This window comes from Syngnathus floridae, chromosome 15 (assembly GCF_059516105.1).
Source record: "Syngnathus floridae isolate MCC-2025c chromosome 15, RoL_Sflo_1.0, whole genome shotgun sequence".
Taxonomy (NCBI): Eukaryota; Metazoa; Chordata; class Actinopteri; order Syngnathiformes; family Syngnathidae; genus Syngnathus; species Syngnathus floridae.
This window is the reverse complement of record NC_142427.1, coordinates 11,905,637-11,920,913: the sequence shown is the minus strand read 5'-3', so window position 1 is coordinate 11,920,913 and position 15,277 is coordinate 11,905,637. Positions and strand designations below refer to the sequence as shown.

Sequence of the window (15,277 nt, the reverse complement as noted above, 5' to 3'; positions counted from 1 at the left end):
TCCTTGGGGGTGTGAGGTTTGGGGGTCATTTCATATCCTGAAAGGCAGCAGACCAGGGTTAAAGTTCAAATTAGAATGGGGGGAGCAGGGGTTAGGAGATCCCCCTTGGGATGGGATAAACCATTGCAAACCAGACAGGGGTGGAAAAATTGGACCGATTTTCCAACCTGGTCAGACATAATGTGATAGATGTATTAGTGGGGGAGGGAGAGAGACAAAAACTAATTTGGTTGGATACACACATCCAGTTATTCACAAAATCAGCTATTTAAAATCTACATAGAAAGAAAGCAAGGATCATCAACACTAGACAAACTCAGTGACACACATCGTCGTTACTCTATTATGCTGGCGAACCCAAAGTTAATTGGCGTTGTTATTCTCAAAAGGCAAACTAGTTCTTTTTGACCTAGCTCTTATCTCCCTTAATTAAATGTTGCCTCAAGCCATCGCAGGAAACAAAAACAGTCAACATGTTCATCCCCGCAAAACTTTTTATAGTTTGATTGAACACACATTCAATCACTGAAGATAATGCCATGCTGAAATATGAAAATTAGCTCAAATATTTGATGTGATTCAAATCTTTGTTCAGCGTTTGCATAAACCGTGTTTAGCAAAAAAAGCCGAAATCACAGTTTTGTATTTCTTCCTTAAAAAGTTATTTCTCACATTGTTGTTCACATTAAATCAGCGTGCATAATTTATACATCATATATTCCTCTGTGTTGCACATCATTAGAGTGATGGCACTTTCCAAGATTGCTGTTTGATAACTAATATCCTGTGACAGTCAATTTGGGGTGTAATGCCGCTTTAAAGCCCAGAAAATAGAACATATTTCTTATGAGGAAAGCCAGGAGGGGCAAAGAATTTGTCTAACCCACCTGTCTGCCCATCTTGCAGCCTAGCACCAGACTAAACTCTTCAATTTTTGCAAAGAATGATTGGCTGCAGCCCACAAATCAGCAGCCAACCAGAAAGCGTGCGTGAGAGTCAGACGACCAGAGGTAAGCGGAGAAGATGCTGAGCTGAAACATGTGTCCGAAAGGCACTGAATTGATTGGCTGACTCCAGACTGTACTTCTGATGAGCGAGAAAGTGATCGATAGCTAATGAATTTCAAACAGTGGAATTAAAGAAACATAAATGTATCCCACACTTGAGTGCGTCAACTAACCTCAAGCCATCAATGAATTGGGCCATTACAAAGCAAGAGGAATGGATCTTCTTAATTGACACAAACATTTCAAATTCAAGCAGAAATTCAAATGGATTCAACTGCAGTGAATTGCAACTTTATTTTGAAGACTTTGGGATAGTTTGTAGTTTTCTTTAAACAATCTGCAGCCGGCCCAAGGCAAACCTGGAGACCTCGTTTTGTTTTTTGTTTTTTATTATTTAGAAAGCTGGATTCAACTAAACAAGAGATTACAAAACCTCTTAATGGGAAAGGAACACGGGAAATAAATGTGAATCAGCATAGGACTATGGAAAAATAAGAATAGCCAAGACTTTAATTAGGTTCTTGCAAAAGAATCAGGCAGCCATTGCACTAAAAGTCATAAGCAGGCATGAGAGAAGGAGGAGTACTTGATGATTGCATGAATGCTCATTTGTACGCTAACACCTTTGGAGGGTAAAAAGTCTGGGCAGATGTAGCTAATAAAGCAGGTGACTTGCAGGTAAATCAGCATGGGCCGCACCATTAACGTCTAAATGGCTTTCTAATCACTTTGTGAATAGAACAGCGAACATGCTCGGAATAAATAAATAAAGAAATAAATAATGAATTCACCCTGCAGCATGCAAATTTGAATGCGAAGTGGTAGCATGTTCAAGTTAGAGCAGTTGAGTTTGAATCTCGCCTCACTCACCCGTGACCCTGAAGAGGGTAAGCGCTACAAAACAGTACAAAAAAGAATGAGCTCCCAACATGGAAATAATTTTGCGAAGCCTTGAGCCAAAGTATGAATTAGATCCTTGTGCTGGTGCCGTTAAGTCATCAAAACCATCAGCTCATAATTGTGCTTTTGTTTACATTCACATCTAATGTGGTGTTGGGAAATGGCAATTTCAGAGGTTTGCGTGGAACCTAATATCATGTAATTGCTTTCATTATTCACAGGATACAATCAAGCCCGTCGTCGGTAGTGATTTATAGCCTTATAAATAAACAGATCTGCTTTTATATATATATTCAAAGCGTTACAATTTACCAATAAATGATCAAATCAATGAACAACTTTTTAATAATCAATGAAGAGTTATGAGGTGCTGGATCTTCTTTCTGCTAGCAATGATGGCAGACAGTGAAAACAGGATGAGACAGAGTAGGGAGGGATTATATGGCTGCCTGGTGTTTCCAGCGGGGGTCCCCCCTGCTGGGCTACATGCTTCCAGCTCCCTTTGTCTGCTGTTAACCCTTTAAATGTGGCGGAAGAACCCATTGAGGAATGTGTCACACACCGCAGGGGTGCTTTTTGTGGCCAATAATGACCTCAAAGGTGTTACGGTGGATTGCCGCCGTGTTATCACGTCACGTTTTGTTTAAAAAAATGCTTCAAGTCAAATCCCAACCCAAAAAAATAGAGTTCATTTTGTTTTCATTTACCATGGCCTGGATAATGACCATGTTTTCAGTAGGAGATAATAAAACAATAAAGCATTACGACACTAATGTGGGCTATGTAGGTTAAAACTGGGCGCTAATTTGCCATTACGCTTCAATTTAATAGTGATGAGAGCTGGTGGAAGCGAGTCAAGACATGAACATGCGGCACAAGAATTAAAAAAAATATCAGTATTTATTATGAAAATGTTATGGGGACAAGTATATAAAGTTTTCCTTTCTTCCGTTACTGTGACTGGATTGCTTCTAATAAATGGACTTATAGTTTTGGAATTTACTATTCTTTGGTCTTACAATACTTCACTTTATTTAGCAATATGGGTCAAAAACTGCAATTCTGAATCAATCAGCTGATAAAGTCAATACATCTCAACATAGCTCAGCACATTGCTTTTCATAACCTTGAATCACGTCGGTCGGTACCATTTAAAAGCCGTAACACTGTACCAGTACCGAGCAGGCATTTCTGCACACGCCAAGTAAAAGCAAGCCTCTGAAAGAAAGTTCAATTATTCTGCCGTAACAGCACAAATGATTTATGATGTGGTCTTCTGAAACCAAAGCATCAAGCCAATGGCAAATTACCAGTAGAAAATAAACCATGATGTGATTGGGTCAACGAGTCCATAGCGTGCACAAAAAAAAAAAAAAAAACTTTCTGGGTGTGTATTTATAAACAGTGCACGAACCAAAAGGGGAATGAAGTCCAGAAAGCCAATTAATGTCCATCCACTGTCAAAGTGCAGCTGTGTGCACAGTCTTGATGAAGTTCTACAAAACGAGTGTCGAGTTAACACGAGCATCTCTGATAAGCCTCATGATCTTTGTACAATAAAAGCATGCAGATTGTATCTGGAGATGAGTGCACTGTTTGACTGCCAAGTAAGCCGAGATAACAGGTGAAAGGAAAACATCAGGGCCCTCAAAGCGACTCGGAGTTGGAAGCAAAACAGACGAGGCTTCTTTTTTCCTTGCCGTCGCCGCTTTCGTAGGAAACGGAGGCAATTAAGGATAACGTGATGTCATCCGCCGTGCTGGATAAACACCGCCAATGCGACACCTGAGTGAATGCAAAGAGCACAATAACCCTTCGACTCCAACGCTGCTTTTAAGTGCCTCAAGGTCAAGTTGGATTTTTTTTTTTTTCCCCCCAAACACACTCCTGCTCCCTCCTTCAAGCAAAACATCCTTTATCAATTTGAGAGCACTCGACTCCTGCTCAAATTCAATTCACATGTCACCAGGTTGTTATTTTTTTTGTATATTAGAATTCAAGAGAATATTTTTATTCGCTACGTTTTTGAGGAAATGAAACAAATGGGTTTTCTCCTAAATTGATACAATCAATTTTAATATTTATAAAATGATCCAAATAAATAGGAGTAATCTGAAACAGATCTCAATTTTTTTTTTTCTATCCAACATCAAAAGAGTAATCGACAGCATTTGAAATGGAGCACAGTGGATTTTCCCGTGTTGAAATCTGCACTCGGATCAGACATGGGAATTTCTGGACGATGAATAAAAAGGGCTGCTTGTCTACACTGATCCGTCTCCCAGTTTCCAGCGCTTTTTTTGATGCTAAAGATTTGACAGTTGATTTGGATGCTTTGAGGGGGAATCTTGCACGTGTCAGCAGACTTTTAAAGCGACATCCTCATCAATTGCACGTGTGCGTCTGTTCCAGCCCAACTGATCTCATGGCAAATGCAAACAGACACAGTGATGACACATTTGCCGCATGACTCTTGTGATGATGTATTTACAGGGTGACTTCGAATTACTCAGATGAAAGATTAGCAAAATATCCACATTATTTTTTGAAATGATAATATATCAGAGTGCTGAGGTAATCAAATGCAGAGAAAGGATGATCAAACACATCAGATAATACGTTTTGAACTGAGAGGCAATATCTTTTCAATCACATTGCAAATTGTTTCCTTCAGGGTAAAAAAAAGAAATAATATTCAAAAAGAAAAAGATCTTTTGTCCCATTTTTTCTATTTGACAAGATGTGAAAAAAACAAAAACGATCAAAGACGCCGTCGCCGGCTTTAGTTAGAATAAATTCTTCTCATGCTGTTTAATCCAGTCCCTTCAGCCCCCCCAAGCAGGTGAAGTCAGCCAGAGACTTTCCCACGGTCTAAGAGCAAATCCAGCACCCTGAGCCCTTCCTGAGGGCCGGCCGGCCGGCCATCTGTCCCTTCTGTTCCACCAGCAAATTCAACGTTCCAACACACGCCTGCTGAAAGAAAGCCCAACACATCCATTCAAGTCGCCACACATTGCTCGTGGCCAAACATCAACAAACACCCAGGCGGGCTCTTGCAATAATTATGCAGCTTGTTGTTTAACGCAATATTATTCCAAATGAAAAAAAGTGCTTCAAGCGGGTTGGAGAGAAATTTCATGACGAGGATGTCCCTGCGTCGCAACAAAGGACTTCCCCATATAAACCTTGACCTTTGATCCCTCTGATGATAAATCATCCAACTTCCTCCGAGCAATTTTGTTTCTATTTCAAATTTTACCTAAGCAAATGAAAACCACACATTTCTGCGCGTTGCCCAAAAAAAACATCTGAAATATATTCTTTCTTTCTCAAGTCCATGCAAAGAGAAAAGCTCTCGTTTAATTTCTCCTCCCTGATAAGGTGCTCACTCCGGTCGGGCATTTTTTGTTCAAATGCGTGACATTGCCTCTGTGGGAGCATGAGAACGGAGCTTTCTCAATTGTCGGGTCCCCATAGCCGGCCTGTAACCATGGAAGCAGATGCTTGCCCTCCCGGCCGGCCCTCCTTACCTCCTGTCGATCGCAGGCTGCCAGTGAAAAGAGGCTATGCGTGTCTTTCTCCCGGCTCTGCCCGAACTTGCCCCACTCCTCAAAAGGAGCCATTGAACAGGTCACCGGTCTAGACTTGTTTGCACGGTCCAGGGAGCAGCCTTGATGTAACCCTTGCTCTCCTCTCTCTCTTTCTCTCTCTGCCTGCCTGCCTGCCCGCCTGCCTGCCTGCCTGCCTGCCACAGCAGCAGCAGCAGCAGCAGCCGCCCAGCGACTGCTCTCAGGCAGAGGGGCGGCGGGGGGGACATCGGAGACGAGGTGCGTTTGAAAAGGAACCCCGTACGATTTGGCCATTGTGCCTTTTCATTCATCGATCGAATGAATATCGAACCTTCTGTCCCCGCGTGTGTGCGTGAAACGGATAGCTTAGCGAGCAGTTTGCCCTCCCTCCTCGCAGGGGCCCTGACTTGGTTGCGATGTTTTCTCCAAAAATGGAAAAACGTGATTTATTTACTCATTTTTGTAGTATCTAAATTTCTGTTGGTATTTGTCATTTGTTCAGATTGAAAAGTGCATTTGCTGGTTTTCATTTCTATAAATGAATTGACTTAAGGTATTTTCTTCTTAAGATATCAAAAATGTTAATTGATTCATATCAATTAAACTATTTAGAGAATGTGTATAATATAATTAGGATTGTGTGGAAAAGACATTATAAAGAGGATATAAACCTTTCATTTTGGGAAACAATAAATGTTTAAATTTGACTGCCTTAACCTTTATTGCAATTCTAAACAATTAGAAAAAAATACAATCCATACTATTTAGGCAAACTACTGCGATGAAGCAACTGGGGAAATTAAACACACAAGTGGGATGAAGCTTTTGTAAAAGGTGAGATGATCAATGTCAACATATCAATATTGTTCAATCAAGCATAAAGCCATGAATAACGTGACCATTTGATCAATACCATTTATAAATTAAAACTCATTTTCTAGTTAAATTGACATAAGATAGTATGGATTTAATTTTACCTCCAAAACCTGGGGAATTAATTCCATCACACCTTTTACTAGCAGTTCTAATAACATCAGTTTCATATATATTTTTTTAGCTATTGTATTTATTCCTATTGATATAAAAATGATCCCCCCCAAATTTCAATTCTATAAATAATAGAATAGCATTCTATGGAAAATGAAGTGGCTTTATGCAATGCTATTTACGATGAAAATAAAAGTCTGAGAAGCGGCGGACGCTTTCCACTGTCTTGCATGTGACAGGGGCCAATTAAGGGGGCACAATGCCAGCAGAAAAAGAGCAAATTCAAAGGAAAGCAAAAGAAGCAGTCAAGGAAGAAGCTAATGCTATTGTGTTTGGCTGCTCCTACACCGAGTAGCAGCTTTGTCGCTGAAAATATGAAACAACTAACCAAATCCAACTAAAGTACAAAAACAACAGCGAAAGAACATTTTGTATAACCACAATGCCTTTTCAAATAATCATGTTGACAACAGTAAAAGTCAAAACTGGAATTTTGCAATCACATTTAAACTGTGTTTGCAAATAATTACAATGCCTTAAGAACCAAATTGTGTACTTGATTTTAATGATGCGAGTCTTAAATTTGTTTTTACTAAGAAATCCAAAACAAGTTTTGTATAAAAAAAAAAAAACACCATCATTTGGAAATGCAAGCTTTTTATCAGCCAATGGTGTAAAGTTGAAGAATCCATACCTATAAAGATTCACAAGAGTGGAACACTAAAGTCGGTAATCCTGGGTTGCCATGACAACGCTAATGCCAGAGACAGTTGAATGACCCCCAAAAATGCTGTCTGTGAAACTTAATAAATTAAATTGTGCTCTTTGCAGGGCTTGTGGTAAGCGAATTGATTAAAAAAAAAAAAGACTCCCGTCTTCACGTATGGAACATTTGTGGACAAAGAGAGAAAAAACAGATCTGCCAAACGTGACATACGACATGCCTCTACCTCAGTCATCCTACCTGGAAAAGCAGGAAGCCAAATGCAAAGTGGAGCTGGGCTATGTCTGCTCTCTCTCACACACACACACACACATCATTACAATCCAGCCAAGCAAACAAAATACAAGACAAATTGCAAGCAATGAGATGTTCCAGTCACACTCCCAGCAAGCAAACTGTGACGACAAGGTGGAAGACACGCAGAGACTCAATGACATTTCTAGGAATACACTACAAATTGCTGACTACTTCTTTTGGCATTCAAAGTGTACCAACACGTAAAAAAAAATGTCTCTGAATAAGCATTGTGTTGACCGGCTATGAATGAAATCCTTCATGGGTCAAGGTCACAGATTCGGAATGAAACTGAGAGATTAGGCTTATTAATAATAAATACATTATCCAAATAAAAAATTAAACACAATCTTTAGCTTTTCCAAATTGCTGGTTAAGAAAAGTGATCTGAAATGTAATTAGCATTAGAGGTTCAATTGCATTTCCAACAGACTTTTACTTAAAAAAAAAAAAAAAATCTCTTGCTGAATTAGTAAAAAAAAAAAAAAGAAGCCATGCAGTAAAAATGCAAAATGTCGTTGTTGTGATCAAACGTCAAATGAATCATGTCTATTACCTCGTGTTTGGTGTTTACAAAAACAATAGAAGATAAACAGCCTGGAAATCGGTGAATGGCAGCAGCGTCTATGTGACACATCACGGCAGGGATTCCACCATCATGTCACCAGAGTCAAACATTGTGCTTTGGAAGGTGCTTCAGAAGGTGAAGTGCAACAAAGGCCCTACACCATAACCATTAGTCAAAGTGCTGTTTAATTAGGTGGAGAGCAACAAATCCTCCCTATTCAGTGCAATGTCAGTGCAGAGTGGTGGTTTTTGCTGTGTGAAAGCCCCCCGTCCGTCATAACACTAGAGGAGTGTCCCCTCGCTCACAAAAACGCACACTAATTCAGCTAAGGCCTGGCTGTGTTAACAACCGATTGTCTTTTCAATAGCTGTTAATGGCGAGACAAAGCAGCATGTGCGTGCACACACACTCGGGCCCTCCCGAAACACATTTTGCTTTTTATGGACTCACATTGGACGCTGACCTTTGGGAGGCAGAACTGTCTAAAAATATATATATATTAATTCTGTTTGGAAAAATGTACATTTATTATAACTAATTTTTTTTTTAGTCCACTAAATAAGCTTAGCCACATGCTGGTGATATATAAAAGGTAAGTGAGTTTTGAATGCGGGTGTTGGACTCTAATAATGCCGAGCGCCGGCCGGACGGACAAAAGCAGCATATCCACCGAAGCAAATCTTGTTTGATGGATCCCCGCTGCTATCCCAACACAGCAGACCGGTCTGGGAGGCCCTTTGTGTCAGAGACACTCAAAGTAGGAAACACGCTCTAGTTTTACTAGAAATGGGAACCGGCTGTACAATAACAATTTCCACACAACATAAAAGCAAATTATCGTCATCCAACCGTGGACTGTGCACTCAATTGCAATAAAAAAAAAAAGAGATATTGTAAATGTCCCACTGATGACCAAATTCAAATGTATCATTTTGACTTTTATTTTCAAAATTTAAAAGAAAGACTTTTATTCTGGGTATAATGACCTGAAGTACTATTTTGATGCATGAGGTGTAATACAAACATTTTCAAGCCATAATATTATTTTGCCATTGCATATTTTTTTTGTTGCACAAGAAAAACAAGTGGCTAATATCCTAAGTGAAAATATGAGCATCTTCAGTTTCTTGGAGTTCCGCGCTGTGCCTTTTATAGGCAGCTTAGGCTGGCTCCAAACACTAGCAGCATTCATGACCGGATCAAGTTGATGTGAGATTCTGTCTCTCCTTTGCCCTCTATTTCCATATGAATACGGGATATGCTAAAGAAAAAAACAGCAACGGAGATGGTTGCCCGTGGCAGCTGCCACCGGGTGAGAAAACACACGTTTGCCAGGAATGCCTCCGACTGACACCAAAACAATATAAAAGTGACTCGGTCACGCAATGTCGTTTTGGATCGGCTCACGTTCAGCGAGAGTCAAGGTCACCGCTGCTGTCGCCCTTGCATCTCATGACAGCGTACAAATTGCATAGTCATATTTCAAATGCTTTTCTATTCACTCAGGATAAATGACGAGTTTTGTTGTTTCGGTGATCAATTCTAAAATGAAGCATTTCATTCATTCACGTGACCTCCAGCAAGGCCCACAAAAAAAAAAAGACATTTTTATTCTAAATGAGTGAAAAGCAATACAAATCTGATTTTTAACTAAAAACTGCTGACTGGCTGATATAATTGAATTAGAGCCATGAATGAGGTATTCCAAAGTAGCTTATTTTGTACAAATATACCCCCCCAAAAAAGCATTTTTAAGAGAGCTTTTCTGTTCCAAAATAGTTACACGAGAGTGAAATAAATTAAATTCAAACATGCATGGCATGATTGGACACAGTCAACATTACAAACTTTGAGGCATTAGAGTTCTACAACACCAACTGTAAAATGAAGCTAAATTACAACTTTGCATTAGTTTCTCTGTATGATTGTGTGGATTTGCTTTTTTGCTTGTAAATTACATCCCCCCTAACACAAAAATTGAAAACAAAAATTAATGAATTCAAAAATTAAAAAGCATCCCTGCCTTCATATTCAAAGCCTATTGAAAGGCAGTGGGCTTAGAAAAGAGATCAATAAAATAAAATAAAATCATAAAATCAAGAGTGCAATAAAATGTGGATGAGAAAAATAGACAGCAATTTGTTCAGCCTCGGAGCTGCCGTCAGGTCACTTTGGCCTGAAGTTACTTAGATCCTCCTCATGGCCTCCTGCTACACACAGTAACAATGTCACAAGCTTCTATTGTTCCATTCCACTGCTTAGCCGGAGACAAACCTTTGTTCGCTGGATCTGTTTGAATGACGACTTAAATCCAAGAGCAACCAGGCAAAAAGGGGGCGGAGTGAAAGAGACAGCTAATTTCAGCCACTGAGCACCAGGAGACCAAAGCTTGCTGCAGTCACATTAGGAGGACCAGTGCCTTCACAACAGCTGGCAGACATACTAAAACCTCAATTCTTATTCACTGCTTGTTTTTTTTTTTCCCCCCCTCTACTGCAGTGATGCCTGAAATGAAATAACAAGTCGGCCTGCGTCTTCACTAAGCAGCAGTGGAGGAAATGCTGATGGTAGAAACTCGACTTATATCAGCATAAACTGGCTACATTGAATTCATCTTCTAGAATATCAAATTATATATATATATATAAGTAGATCAGCATATGTACTGCCATGTGACAACATCTTGATTCAGTATGCCTGTGGTCATGTCTCAAAATGGAAGCCAGATGTGACAAATGAAAACATTCGAAGCTAGCTATATTTTGCAAAATCTCTGAAATGCATGTGTGAAAATATGCCAGAATTCCAAAAGCTTGCCAGAGACACTGCTCGTCATCCAAAGGGCATCATAACGGAGGCCGCAGCACGCTTTGGGGCTGTTTGTCTTTGCTTAGAACCGAGGAGAAGTGAATTATGAACCGTACATCTGTGGGGGGGTGTCTGAGAAGGGATTTGCACAACTACTCACCAGTGCGTGTCTGCCTTCCCCATGCACCGCCAGTCTCAACCAGCGCACCTAGTTAGTTGCTCCATGTTTACTTGGTGGAAGTTGCCCACAGGTGCACCAGGTTGGCCTAATTACAGAACCCGGTTGATGCCACCCTCTTGTGTCCAAATCAAAATATGCACCGAGAGGTCAATAAAAGCAAACCCTCGTTGAAATCGATTTTATTGTTTGTTTATTGAGGCCACAACTAATCATTTAATATGATTGAAAAAAACGTGACTCCTGTTTTGAACACTAAAGAAACCAGAATGAATAAGTATGATATGTATTTCCACCATTTCCCTCAGTAATGGAGGGGTACTACCCTGCAGCCCCCCCTCTAGCTCCACCACTGGTGCAGGCATGCAGCTCCTCCTACATCACACCAGCAGAGTGACGGACGGGTGAGCTGCAGCCTATCCTCGCTGATTTTGGACAAGAGTCAGGGTCCACCCTGAGCCTGGACCGCTTGCCAGCCAATCACCAGCCAAATGCATTATGTAATGGAAAACCTGAACCCGCTAAAGAAAACACAACAGGTAGCTCAAATAGGTTCTGTGGAACTCGGGCTTGGAGGAAAATGCCCACCTACATTGGTGAGGTCACATTACGGAGTGAGTGCGACTGGATGTGTGACCCCTGTATTATTTACATCAGTGATGTGTTCATTGATTTTTGCATAATAAGACTGTGGTAGTGCCTAATGCAAATATTCATGACTAGAATTTTGAAAACCGTTGAAAATGTATTTAATAAAAGATAAACAATGACTAAAAAAGCTTTTATACAGTATTTCAAAGCTGTGCAAATTGGTTCTGTGAGCTAAACAAAGATTTATGCAACTGTTAATTTGCACCATTGTATTAGACCATTATGCAGCTCACACTTGCAATTGCACAAGGTTAGTGATGACAATAATGTCATCTACCCGCAACATAAAAGTTTGTAGTATCAAAGGAAAAAAAGCCAAATTCTGGTTGAAGAGGAGAGAAAAAACAGTAGTGCACCCCTCCCTCAATATTCATTGCTCCCGTTTAATTTATTTTGGGGTGCATAATCCTTTCACTTTCAACAGCAAATTTAACAGTCCCTAAGGTCTCAGCACCAGACTGGTCAATACAAAACCAGACACCTAATTACTGAGCACACCGCACCGCACTGCACCGCACTCCCCCTCCTCCTCCCTTCTTCGCTCGCTCTTCTTCTCGCAGCTGTGGGCTTCATATACACAAGAGCAGCAGTCAGGCAGTATTAGATTTCCACTTCCCAGGTCTGCCTTTAAAAGCCTGTCCCATAATGGCCCTTCAGTCACACAAACACGCATTGGGTTTCTCGCAAGAAGTAACGCACCACGTCCAACAACTGCATGGGAATATATTGACGCTCATTCTATGTAAGAAGAGATTTCTTTGTCTCTCTCCATCGCATGGACATCTTGGGTGATTTTTGTTTCAGGCCAAAAATAGGCCAATGTGGCGTAACACTGACACAAACAAAGTGTATGTTTGCAATTATAAATGGCTAATGCCTAGAATTAAGTCGAGTATCATTAAGACGCAGCAATTACGAAGTAATTGGTGCCTTGTCGACAGGGTAATAAATTAGAGCCCAAAGTTGATGGCTGTTTGGCTAACAGAATACAGCTGACCTTTATCACAGCATGATCTACAACACGATGCTAACATTTATTTATTTATGTGCTGATATTGCTGATTTGAAAATGAGATGATTAGAAAATGGTGTTGACATCATATGGCTTTATCACCTGAAAAAAAAAAAAAATGTAACTCACTATAAGCCAGGACAAACGTGCCGTGTCCCCACCAATGACTGACAATGAATAATAATTGTAATATCGAGAAGCAAATTGCAACTACAATAGCAGCTCATTACATTTACAATCAAGTGAATAATGTTTTGAAGAAAAAAAAAAATCACCAAATATCTGGAGTTGAAATTTGTAAGTATTTGAATGAGAAGCCCGTAAAGGGTTAAGATCACTTCCCTCAGACAATGGGAAGAGTTAGCCCCTCACTGACCCGAGAGGAACGGCCTTTGTCCCAGTGCAAATGTTTGCCGTTGCCCATTGTGTCCGCATTACACGTCAAGCCCTCCTCAACCCGGGTTGCAACCCGCTGCTGCTGCTGCTGCTGCCCACACAGACGAAATACATACGTCTCACATCAACCCTAATTTACTGATGCTAAACAGGCCACGCCCCTTTTACTAACCAACGAGCTTTTGTCAGCTTCAACAAATTGCTTTTGATCTGTTGACCCAGCATAGGAAACTGCTTCGAAACAAAAGCACGTCATTTAAGAATCATCAAATCCAGTCAGTAAATATTTTCTGAAGATTGCTCAAATTTCTTGTGCAGCCACAATTTGCAAAACTATTCTTCCTCTCATCAAGTGCATTCCTAGACATTTTATTTACATGAGCAAAATGTCTTCAATCCGATCAGAGTTTGGTTTAAAATCATGATAACAATGATAAAAGCAAACTTCCAAACTAACAAATCTGAAACTGAATTTTACATAACAAAATAAAAATGAACTATTGGAAAATTAATAACCAAAGACTGGTCCCCAGCCAATTGTATCAAGTCCTCTACAGTGGCTCAAATTTGTCTGAATATTGGCTGATGTTGCAATTAAAAGATGCGTGGAAATGTGTTAGTATTTCTCACTTGTTCACTGCTGCTTTCATCCTGAATGTCGGCTCAGTCATTCAGCAGCAGCAGCAGCAGCAGCAGGATCACAACTAATAAATCACAGCTCCTAAGTGAGCTTTTCCTTTCACTGCTTGCAAACAACAACTGGGCTAATTTATAACCACACAAGCTATAATTGGCTGCAGAGGTCAAGCAGGTTATCTGACAACAACCAGCCATACAACAATACTAACAAGTTTTCACCTTGCACGGACACCATCTTAATAATAAGTTTGCCATATTATCAAAGGCCTTGATCAAAATAAACTCAATCCCAGGTGCTCAAGCTAATCGTGCAACATTTTGACAGTATGGTGAGACCTCATTATCAGCTCACAAGCGTCATTAGATTGTGACCCACTTGCTGAAAATAGAGAGCTACATTCCACTGCACTTAATTTGTGTATATTTTTAAATCAGCAGAGGTTGTGGGCAAAAATAAAAAGCCTTCCCTAGTTCCCACAAGTCTTAAAAATGCCAACAATATGTTGCTCACAAGTGCCAAGACAAAATGATGTTGGATTATCTCAAAAATGGTAGTTTGGAAGGACACCAAAATATTGTCCATATCAGATTTAGGTAAGGTAAGGCAGTCGGGCCGCATCTGGCCTGTTCCCAGTTTGTCCAAATAAAATGTGTGGTGCTGTTATGTTGAAAGTATTTTTAGGGCGGTGAGAGCAAAAACATTTGTACTAAATATGGGTATTTTTAGCACCATCTATACATTTTGCAACTTTTACAGCCCGTCAAGCAGCTATTGTTAAAAATAAAAACGACTGTGAGAATGCCAACAATGGTACTCATTTTTTCCCCTGGCATGCTGAGGGAAAATGGCGCCATGACGATTTGCCCTGCGAGTCAAACGAGGAATTCTGTATGGTGTGTGTTAGCAATTGGTAACAAAATGGGAGTTGGCGTTAAAAAATGGGGATAATGCGGTTAACGTTAATAGGTGTTGAAAACGTTTTGGTTAAAGTTTTAATATCTTTATTTGCTACTTATAATAACAGTAGATGAAATAAATCCATGAATTTTCTACAGTTGACAAATCAGAATAGCTCAAAAACGGTGACATTTTCCCTCTTGGCCCCTTTGGAAAGTATAGTTCCATTTAGGTATCAGGTTCAAAGCCGTCAAAATAACACCTAATATTACTTCTATATTAAGGAATAATCTGATTGACTACGAAAAATTTTTAAATTGAGAAAGAAGGTGCTTGTTTCACGATAGCTTTCTAATAAATCCAAAGATAAATCAAGAGCTACCAAAACAAATGCACTCAATCAACTCACTGCTTTGATGACCCAAGACTTGTGGAACACACAAAATCCAACCAAAAAGTTCACAACATTAGTTTGCGTTGGTTAGCTGACTGATTTCTTCCATATGAATAACCACAAGTCAATTGATTTTTTTTTTCATCATGTCAAGTTAAAAGTAAAAGTTTCAGCCCCCCCCCATTCCCTTCCCCCCAGTCAGCCTCAAGTCCATCTCTTCTCTCATTCTACCTTGACCCCAAAACCCTTCAA

At 40.0% G+C, this 15,277-nt stretch overlaps 1 protein-coding gene across 19 annotated transcripts in view; it reads right to left on the bottom strand.

Annotated features, from left to right (window-relative positions):
- The window catches only part of LOC148386741 (uncharacterized), a 28,878-nt gene that overhangs the window by 12,857 nt on the left and 744 nt on the right, over positions 1-15,277 (bottom strand). For 4 of the 19 annotated variants that reach the window (XR_015863203.1, XR_015863197.1, XR_015863206.1 and 1 more), the window contains exon 1: positions 11,018-11,127. The exons of 8 other annotated variants lie outside the window; for them this stretch is intronic. Coding sequence is in view for 2 of the 11 variants with exons in the window: in XM_088399211.1 (XP_088255337.1) it covers positions 5,438-5,770 (333 nt within the window). In the remaining 9 variants the exon portion in view is untranslated. Of the gene's footprint in view, positions 1-5,437; positions 5,856-7,157; positions 7,433-11,017; positions 11,128-15,277 lie in introns of those variants that run through there. 7 more of the 19 variants (XR_015863201.1, XR_015863208.1, XR_015863191.1 and 4 more) reach the window with 5 other exon arrangements.